This window comes from Sinocyclocheilus anshuiensis, unplaced genomic scaffold (assembly GCF_001515605.1).
Source record: "Sinocyclocheilus anshuiensis isolate Anshui unplaced genomic scaffold, SAMN03320099.WGS_v1.1 scaffold217, whole genome shotgun sequence".
Lineage (NCBI taxonomy): Eukaryota > Metazoa > Chordata > Actinopteri > Cypriniformes > Cyprinidae > Sinocyclocheilus > Sinocyclocheilus anshuiensis.
Window position 1 is genome coordinate 2,559,164 of NW_015536538.1, and position 10,836 is coordinate 2,569,999.

Here is a 10,836-nt window from a genome sequence, read left to right on the forward strand (position 1 = left end):
GTATATATATATATGTGTGTGTGTGTGTGTGTATATATATACACACATGTATGTATGTATGTATGTATATGTATATAACTAAATAAAACACACACCCAGCAGGACTGCAGGCTCACTCGTGTCCACGATATCCACCTGTACTCCGATGGAGCATCTGTCTGCAGTGACTCTCTGTAGTTCGCTCTCAGTGAGCAGCAGTCGCGTCTTCAGTGCCCGGATCTCCTCGTTCCTCCTCCGGATCTCCTGATGAAGAGCAGCAGCGTCTTCCTCCAGCAGCTGACTGATCTCCGCCACCGCCGCCTTCGCCAGCACGTCCATGATCGCGGAGATCTGCGTCTGTAACCTCGCTGCCGAGCTCATCTCGCTGCTCAAAAAACTCTGCTCTTATATTACTAGACATAGACACACATCATAATCCAGATGAGGGGGCGTGTTTCCGGTGGACTGGAGCTTTGAGGAAACATCCGTCAAAATAAAAGTCATTGGATTATTTATTTATTACTGGGCGTAATACTGTCGTTAGCTTGAGAATCTCTATGTTAAGTTTTATTTTATTAATTTAATTTATATTTCTTATTATTACATTATTTACTTATTGGACATATTGCTGTTTGAGCATCTCTGTATTAATGTTATTTAATTATTTATTTTTGAACAGTAGTAAGCATCTCTGTATTAATGTTTTATTTCAATTTGATTAATTATTGGATTGTTTCTTTATTATTTAGTATTGCACATAGTACTGTTGTTAGTTTAAGCATCTCTTTATTAAATTAAATTTGAATTAATTTTATTTGATTTTATTATTGAACAGAACTGTTGTTTGAGCAGCTCTGTATTAAATTTTATTATTCAGTTATTTTATTATTTAGTATTGCACATAGTACTGTTGTTAGTTTAAGCATCTCTATATTAAATTAAATTTGAATTAGTTTTATTTGATTTTATTATTGAACACAACTGTTGTTTGAGCAGCTCTGTATTAAGATTTATTTAAGAATTGGTATTTATTATTAGTTTATTTTTGAAAATACTTCTGCTGTTAGTATGAGTATCTACATTCATTTTATTTGTTAATTTAATTTGATTATTTATTATTGATCAGTACCTTTGTTTATTATTGGACATACTACTGTTGTTAGTTTGAGCATCTTTATATTCAATTTTATTGTAACTTTATTATTTTATTTTTACTGAACATAGTACTGTTGCTTGAGCATCTCTGTATTACATTTTATTTAATTCAATTTAATTTATTTTTGGGTTATTCATCAGCAGAAATATTACTGTTGTTGGCGTGAGCATCTCTATATTATTTTATTTGATTTAAATTATTTCCTCTCTGACATTCATTAGAAAGCCTTATTGAGTTTACCGATTTACACAATGCAAATGAATCTGCAGATCCGACAAACCACACAGAAACAAACACACAGTCCTGCAATACATAACAGTGTAAATTACATCACTCCCGCCCAATGATCCATTAAGACACGAGAGGCCTTTATCCATCATATCCATCAGAAAGTCATGGATTTTTATTGTCAATAGCAAAATGGTGCTCCCATATTAAATAACCCACACAAACAAAAAATACAGCAAAACAGCATAGCACAGGCTTTATAGGTTATAAAAAAAAATAAAAACTTTAGTACGTTCAAACGATTAATCGTGATTAATCGCATCCAAAATAAGTTTTTGTTTACATAATATATGTGTACTGTGTATATTTATGTATATATACTGTATATATATATAGTAGTTAGTAATGTAATCCATGTAATCCTTTACATTACACATTTCAGGTAATATAATCAGACTAAATTTTTATTACTTTTAGATTACTTTTGACCTAAATAGTTTTTTTTACATTGATTTAAATAGGATAATCTTGTACCATATTGATATAAAAATATAAAGAGAAAGAAAATATATTAATAATATATTAAATAATTAATTGCTATTGTGTAAATAATATGTAATCGTGTAATCAATAAAAAAGTAACTGTAGTCTGATTACGAGTATTTTCAAATGTAATCTAATTACAAGTACTTCATTTTTCAAATCTGATTACATAATCCAGATTACATGTAATCAGTTACTACTCAACAATGTCGGCGAGCGGGTGCTGATTTTTCTCAAAGCACCTTATCTGGAAACATGCCGTTTATACTTATCCATCTATTTGTTCTAGAGTAATTAATCAGCTTTACTGCCAGTACTAATGTAATTATAAATATTAAATCATAACTGCCATTATCTATTGTGTTATTTTTGACATTTTCATTATATGGTTCACAGATTGACTATTCTACTATATGACTTATCATATAGGTAATAAACCTCAACTGGAAAACTGACGTTCTTACACATTTATTTATTCATGGTTGAGTAATTAATAAGCAAACCTACAGTCCTGAGAGCGGCTCGAAATGACCCAGCTCAGGAAATCATAAACGGTAAATCATAACTCATTTTCATCAGGTATAGGTGTCATGATCTATACTTTTCTTCTTGACATTTCCATTATACGGTTCACAGATTCAAAAAGCAATTATGTGATCAAGTAGAGGAGAAACAAAAATCAAGAAAAACAATAAATATTCAAAAATGTTTCCTCGCTGCTGCCCTTCAAAACTTAATAGGTCAAAACATGCGAGGAAATGAAAAAGGGTTGCACCTCTTGCTATTCAACAAGAACAAAAGCAAACCAGCACACATCGTTCCACCAATTTTCAAACAAAAAAGCACAAGTGATTGTTCTTTTGAAGATTGCACGCTTGCAGGCAAAGCAGGTAGTTTACGCACTTCACTTTTGCCGTCGCAAACTTTTGGACGTCAGACAGGCATTTCAAAGAGAAGATTCATCATTTACAAATAGAAAAGCATAACGTTAGTATATATATATATATACAAACACATGCATGTATATATATAAGAAAAATACGTTATGTTTATATATTAAATATTTATGTATACAATACATTTTAAGAATATAAATATATAGACATGTAAATATGTAATATACATAAATATACACAGTACACACACATAGGCTATATTATGTAAACAAAAACGTTTATTTTGGATGCAATTAATCGCGATTAATCGTTTGACAGCACTAATTTATATATAAATGCAATGCATTTTATGTATCAGACAATGTTTAACAAATAGATTAAAAAAGGATATAAAAGTACTCTGTTGACCAGCTACTCAAAAAAAGGCAGTATATAAAACAAAGCAATGTTGTTTTATAATTTATCATACAAAATATGTGACGAATTGTCAAACGAAGTCGTGGCATTTCATGAATCACCAGTACGCATACGCCTCTTCTTCGGTGTGGCTGCGCTGGTGTAGTTTGAGCGAGTTTAAGTGCGAGTAGGACTTGCCGCACTCCTCGCAGCTGTAGGGTTTCTCTCCGGTGTGCGAGCGCTGGTGTGAGATCAGGTGTGAGTTGCAGTAGAAGCCTTTTCCGCACTGCGGACAGGTGTAGGGTCTCTCTCCGGTGTGGATGCGCTGGTGGATCTTCAGGTAGAAGCGTGTGGTGAAGGTCTTTCCGCACTGAGGGCAGCATGAGCTCCTCTCCGCCGCTGATGGATTCGCACGCTCACCCGTTCTGTACGCTTCCTCCACATGGTGCTGCGCGCTCGGATCCGGCCGACGGATTTCATATCGCTCGCCTGATTCCAAAGGAGACGCATCCAAACTCTGGGCTTCGGCATTCATGAGATATTCCTCAGAGACGGGTGAATTCCACAATCCGCTGGGCTTCATTTCACTCGTCAGTATGAAATCACTGCCTGCTGATTGAAGTACAGAGAACAGAGGGCTAGGACAGTTGCTATGGTAACCATACGTCTTCTTTACCCCGGACATGTCCTCTTTTTGGACCTTAAAAAATTTTCTAAATCGCTCAAAATGTCCAGGATTCGGCCTTTGCTTTCTATATACGCCATTCATTGTGTGCATTTTTGTATTAAACTGCCCCTATTATTCATATTTTGGTTTCGGGAGTCCCCAGCAGGGTGCGAACTACGGGGGAGCTAGGGGGAGCTCGGCTCCCCTTAATAAGACATGGGCTCCCCTGAAAACGTGATTTGTGAAATTTTGGGGGGTCTCAAAAAATATTCACAATGTGTTATTTTGACGTGCAATTTCAGTTTTGTGTAATGTGATCATCGTGGATTATTATGTGTAAAATTGCAAAAATAACATTCATTCAAGCATGACGGCGATTTAAACCTAATTAACTTCAATAAAGATAACTATACATGCTATTCTTGTCATGAGCATCAAGGTGTGGGGGCGCTGCGGTGCAAATTCCACTCATGTTTAGTACATGTTTGTTAACTCAAAGATTCGTAGTAAAAATATAAACGTTGGACTCTGTGGTCGATTCTGTGTCAAGGTAAGGCATGTTATTCGCAATTATGTGTTGTGGCTGGGTTGTTATAGGTCTGCGTGACTCTCGATGTCTTAGGCCTAAAAAAACAAGTGGGCTCCCCCAAAGACCACGGTATAGTTCGAACACTGGTCCCCAGCAACAGGTTGACATGCATGCAAGGTCAAAAAACACTTTCATTGTCTTATAATATGTGACCCTGGACCACAAAAGCAGTCATAAGTAGCACAGGTATATTTGTAGCAATAGCCAACAATACATTGTATCGCTCAAAATTATTGATTTTTCTTTAATGCCAAAAATCTATTTTTTTGCACCCTCAGATTCCAGATTTTCAAATAGTTGTATCTCGGCCAAATATTGTCCTATCCTAACCATACATCAATGGAAAGCTTATATATTCAGCTTTCAGATGTATAAATCTCAATTTCCAAAAATGTACCCTTATGACTGGTTTTGTGGTCCAGGGTCATTTATTTTTATTTATTTTTACCTTACTTGCTCAACGACTCCCAAACAATTCGCTCAACGATTCATTTTTCCAAACCCCTCCTTTGCGTGACGCTAATCTGCGGTGATTGGTCCGATTGGTCTCATGTTCTTTTCATCTCGCCTGTGATGCCTGATAAAGCAGCGTTTGTGAGCACAGTGCTGCTTTGTGTACAGCGTTACCGGGGAAACCGCTATTTTACGCTCCAAAAGCGGCACCTCGTGGCAAAGAATGAATTTGCATTTTCATTCAGACCAACGCGAAAAGACCAACAAGTGGGCGGGCAATATGCTAATGTTTCATGTTGACGTCAAGGATGTTTTAAAAAACGACTCGTTTCAATGATTCAGAGTCGACTCTTTCTTTTGAGAGACAATAACTTTATACACGGTGCACTTTCAGATTTAAAACTTTGCAGGACGTTTTCATTCACTTAGAGCTGTGTTACACACACTGCATGAAAGGTCATTTTCAAAAATCCATTATAGGGGCACTTTAAAGCCCCGCACAAGACTGTTTTCTTAATCCTGCTCCCAATTTCTGACCATCACCGTCTGCTCACACAAACACTCTAATATTGCATATAATTTTCGCGCATCAGGAAGCCGCTATCAATATCAGAGTATTTAAATCACTTTGGATGCAGCTCATGTTAGATGTAGGGTTGCCAAATCCGCATTTCTCCCACAGAATTGGGCTGATTTTAAAGTGCTGCAGGCGGGTTGATTTTCTCCTGTGGGTTAAAGGTTTGAAATATTGCATGAATTCCATTTGAATGAAATGCTTGTATTGAAACATTTTGCATTCTACCTATGATAAAACTGTGGTAGATGTTACGTTTTGTGAAAGATGACCACTACTAGGAAGCCTTTTAGCTGTGTTTATGATCAGTCTGCAAAATGGTGACTGTAGAATATGTATTTTAGATATGGAAGTTACATATTCTGAGTTTTTATATGGGATATCGTCATTGCTCTACTTCGGGGGCTACTTTAACCCCCCGTCTGCGTCCTGCCCCCACTGTCCTCTTTTTTTGAAACCTAAAATTTGGTCAACCTAACAGTTGCACCAGAGTGTAATTTACATGTTTGCATGTACAACTGACCTATCAGTAAGCCCCGCCCCCTTATTTACAGTTGTGAACTCGGAGAAACAAACGGAGTTGATAACTGTCTTACAATGACAGAAATCAGTGTGAAACCTTGTCCCAAGATGTTTTTGATAAATTTTTGACACAGAAAAACCACCATTCAAGTGGGAATTAAATATGCCATGGAGGGATATATAAAAGATTTTAAAATAAACAAGATTAATGTGGAAGCAAGGGTTTACAGACAACAATGCAAGTGGGAGAGGTCCTTGCACACGGAGTCCGAAATTTTCATATGCATTTTTTCGTATTCGTCATCCTAAAAATTTGTCACGCACAGAAACCTTGCACAATGAGTCCGATGCGTATTAATTAATCCAATGCTAAATGCTTCTTAAAAAGAGAAAAAGAAAGGAAATATTGGGTCCATCCAATCCTGAGATATAGAGGAGAGTTCCCCTCCTTATTAAGGAGCAGCGGGATTATCACGGGCGATTTAATAACTCCTGAATGGAATGAGATATCTTCGCCAAACTCAGACCACTTAAGGCGGGCGTACACGGTGCGATTTTTGCTGTCGTACGAGCTCGCAGGCGATTTTTTTCTCTCGGGAGAAAATCGCAGATGTTCGCATGGTCGCGGCTCGTACCGTGTGAGAATAATTATGGGCCGATCCGAGACGTTACGAGCACCTCCTGTCCTCCCGATCATTTTCAAACATGTAAAAAAAAATCGGATGCTGTTGGTTTAAATTCGTGGCGTATGTGCGGTTGAACAAAGTTGACCAATTAGAAGATGACTTCTCTGCTTTTCAGCCATTCTCTTTGCCATGTCCTTTGTCTTTGTTTATTTATTTATTTTTTGGACATCACAAGAAAACTATTTCATCCTCAGAATCCATAATTTTTATGAATGACGTGAAACGTACGCTTACGTCAGAGTTTGTAAAATCGTAGTAAATTCGTGTCGTGTGTGACTGCCTCCGTACGATTTTCGGATAAACTCAATCGTGACATGTGCCAGAGCTCACGACGTTCCGACCTTCAGAATCGCACCGTGTACGCCCGCCTTTAAGTACGAGCTCAATCTGAGGTCACAGGAAAAAAATCGTGGAGCTTGGCCACTTGGTGGTGCTATAAGAGGGAAAAAAACATAAAAATGGCTATAACTGCGCAACCATTTGTCCTATCAACATGAAAATTGGTGTGCACGGTCTTGGTCCAAAGTGCCACAAGTGTCTACAAGGACATTTGAGTATCTCAAAAAACATGGCCGCCATTGGCCGACAAAGTTTGAGCACCTATTAGACAAGGTTAACGGAGGCCGAACAGAACAAAACTGGGTGGGCCTGTTTGACACACGACCCCAAAGGTATGTGATAAATTTGAAAGAAATCAGCCACTGGGGGGCGATATCGCATTTTTCAAAGGCATAAATGACTGTACGTTGCACAGTTTTTCACACATACACACAATATTCTTATCATATGATAGAACTCCTCATTCCGGACAACTTTGCTTCAGAACCACTGCTGTCAATCAAATCGTTTGTTAAATGATTGAGAAGATGTAAAAAGCCTACTTTTGCGAACTAGTCCTAGGTTTTTTGCTGGAAAAAAACACTGCAGTACAATTCTCTGGACTCTCTATGTCAATAATTATAAAAAAAAATTGAAATTTACCCTTAGGGAAGTTATAATGGGGTCATTTAGAAAAGGGGCCTGTCCAAATTTACCCAAAATCCTATTAAGCCTAAAGGATAACTCCAAACTTCACAAAACCTGGTGAGCACCTGCGACGTGATTCTAAACAAAAATCCTATAAAGCCTAAAGGAAAACTCAAAACTTCTCGAATCCTGGCGAGCACATGCGTGGCGATTCTAAACAAGCATGCAAAGTTTTAAGGTGATCAGACCACAGGACGGCACTTTAACAGTTAAAAAGGATTCAAAAACAATGTATTTTTATGGTAAATGCCTTCAACTTGCAGAAAGCGTTCATACATTCACGCATACACTAGATCTTGCCATCGTACGATCGATCTCTTGATTCTGGACAACTTTGCCTCTAGGACCACTGCTGTCATTCAAATTGTTCTTTAAATATTTGACATTATTTAAAAAACTTACTATTGCGAACTCCTCCAATCTGACCAAAGGTGGTGCTATTACAGTCATAGATGTTAATAAACTTCATATTTCTATGGTAAATTACATGCAGTTGCCAAAAATGATTTAGCTAGTTGCAGCCTTTACACAGTGTCTTTTTCCTTATTTGCTTAAATGCCTTAAGCGCTTAAACCCCAATAATCGCTGCTTGCAGCTATATTTATAAATTTATTTATTTAACCCTCTGGTGTTGTTCGGTCACGTTTGATGGAAAACTGTTATGTTTTGGGGGTTTTTTGTTTTGGGTTTTTTACTTAATTGGAATAGTACAAAACTTGGTAAATGTTTTGGTACTCGCTATATGAACAGAAAAAATTATAATAATGGACATGATTCGAAAAGATAAAATGGTCCAGAAGAAAACAGTAACACTTGTATTGTTCACGGTCAAAAATGACTGCAATTGAAATGAATGGAAGCGAATTTCATCTAGTGGAAACATTTGGTACTGCGCTCAAACAAAACCTTACTGAAAGCTCATTTTTTGCGATATCAACCTCAAATTTAGAACACATCTGGTTTAAAGCGAAGTTGGAGCTAAACTCTGCAGGACAGAGTTCTTAAGATGGTGGCGCTGCACTGCGGCGACACGGACACACACACTCGTGCTGCTGTTTGTTTGTTTATAAGTTTGTTTGTAATTCATAGCTTTGATTTTCTTGCAGATTTAGAGTAAAACATGTTTTGGAAAATATATATTTCATATAAAATTGTTAAATATTATTTTTGTGCGCATTTCATAATAATACAAGTTGAAGTTCAATAACTTTTTTTTTAGTTGCAGTTAAACTTTTTTCACTTCAGCAATAATCTGCCAACTGTCTTTTTTAAAAAAGAGACCAAACTTAAGTCTGCACTCCAAAGCTTTCAAGATTTATGACAGTTTAAGTTGGAAATTACGCTTTCAGGTCTATGCTCAAAAAGCGGTTAACAGGTAATAAATGGATCATAAGTGTTCCATAAATATAATTTAGTACCATAAAAAACCCTAAAAATACAAAATATTCAATAAAAAATACAGGACATTCAAGTCATTGAAATAATAATAAAAAACAAATCAGTCATTTTTGACCGCCACACAAACAACACCAGAGGGTTAAAGACAGAACCAGAACCAGAATTTGTTCAATAAATCATTATTGAATAAAAAAATAAAAAAATAAGCAATTTTATGTTTAGTTTTACCCCCTACTGTACCGAAACCAGTCCCAAAACTAATTTTTGTGTTACACCCCGACTTATATATACTGTGCACTAAATCTGATGCTTCATAGAGCAGCTAAAAAAGTCCCTAATTCTAAAGACTAGTTAGTTAGACTAGTACTGATCTCTCACCCTCTCTAGCTGGTCCTGTTGTTCCTGCACTGAAACTGTCCTGGTCTTCCACCTCTAGACCCAACAGGCAAAGAGCAGGGGATACTAGAATAAAAACAGTGTGGAATCATTCAAACAAGTATAAAACAACTGAGAATTTTAGAGATTAAAATGTTATATTTGACAATCATAAAAAGTGAATACTTGGTAGCTCTATCCTAATTTGTAAAAGCATGGTTATTTTAAGAATGTGTGTGTGTTTTACTCGGTCCGTTGTCCCACTGTCCATCCTCCATGTGCTCCTCTTTGATCTGAATGGATTTGATTCCATCTTCCTGCGTTTGAGAATGACAAGAAATCAAGACAATATATAACAAATATTGACGAAGAATCTAATAATGAAGCAGTCCTTACATTTAGTGCAAATGTCTGTGCTGAAGAATCGTCTGTGTACGTCTCTGTCTGTGTTTCTCCGTCATGATTTTCATTGAACTTTACAAGGTTGAGGTTCACCTCTAATGAGAAAAAGAAATAGTGGAAAAAACATGAAACACAACAGTCACAATGCATGCATCTGCATGGATTGAATGCTCGAAACAAAACTTCTGGCATCATTTACTCACCCTCATGTTACATTTACATCTATGAATTTAGCGACTTACAAAAGAGAAACAAAAGCAATTTGTCAAAGAGCCAACAATATTCTTAATATACAATGACAGGTTTATTAGAGACAACTAGATTAGGAAGCAATCTAGAGAAGAGGAGAAATGCAGAGAAAACCTTTTAATAAATTGATTATTTATTAAATGGATGAATTAATTTAATCGAAACACCATGTTGCTCAGAGACGCAAAACAGGGCTGTTGCTGTTTGGATTTATTTTTGTTTTTGGCGAAATTGAGCAAAAACAGGCAATATGGTGTCAAAAACGTAAGTCTATTAATTAACTTCTTGTTTATTGAACTGTTGTAAAAATAATTTGTAATCATGCTGATTTTTGGAGAGAGAAAAAACAGCACTCTTCGTGTGATATTGATATATATAAACCTTTATTCCCCAAAAGCAGTCCATAAGACATGTTAGAAAGAGTGAAATATTTTTAGTGATTAATAACTAAGCCATCAAATGACTGCATAATTGCATGCTAAACATCTTCTGAATATTGCATGAAAGAAGAAAAATCATATGGTTTGGGAACGACATGATGAACGAAATGATGACAGAATGATCTTTTTGTGTGCACGAGTAAATTATCCCTATTAGTAATAATAACACCAGTGCGCATTAATTTGATACCTACACTCTAAAAAATGCTGGGTTGTTTCAACCCAACTTTGGGTCAAATATGGACTAACCCAACCGT

At 36.3% G+C, this 10,836-nt stretch overlaps 2 protein-coding genes across 5 annotated transcripts in view; both read right to left on the reverse strand.

The window, feature by feature from the left end:
- Positions 1–427, reverse strand: part of LOC107696740 (zinc finger protein 569-like) — a 19,191-nt gene extending 18,764 nt beyond the window's left edge. Inside the window, exon 1 of the mRNA XM_016497225.1 lies at positions 96–427. Coding sequence (XP_016352711.1) covers positions 96–360 — 265 coding nt within the window. The 5' untranslated portion in view covers positions 361–427. The remainder of the gene's footprint in view (positions 1–95) is intronic.
- Positions 428–3,193: 2,766 nt separating this feature from the next.
- Positions 3,194–10,836, reverse strand: part of LOC107696531 (zinc finger protein 391-like) — a 9,942-nt gene continuing 2,299 nt past the window's right edge. For 2 of the 4 annotated variants that reach the window (XM_016496922.1, XM_016496902.1), the window contains 4 exons: positions 9,885–9,985; positions 9,736–9,805; positions 9,492–9,575; positions 3,194–3,807 (listed from right to left, as the gene is read on the reverse strand). In XM_016496922.1, coding sequence (XP_016352408.1) covers positions 3,317–3,807; positions 9,492–9,575; positions 9,736–9,805; positions 9,885–9,985 — 746 coding nt within the window. In that variant the 3' untranslated portion in view covers positions 3,194–3,316. Of the gene's footprint in view, positions 3,811–9,491; positions 9,576–9,735; positions 9,806–9,884; positions 9,986–10,836 lie in introns of all 4 variants that reach the window. The other 2 variants (XM_016496911.1, XM_016496893.1) reach the window with 1 other exon arrangement.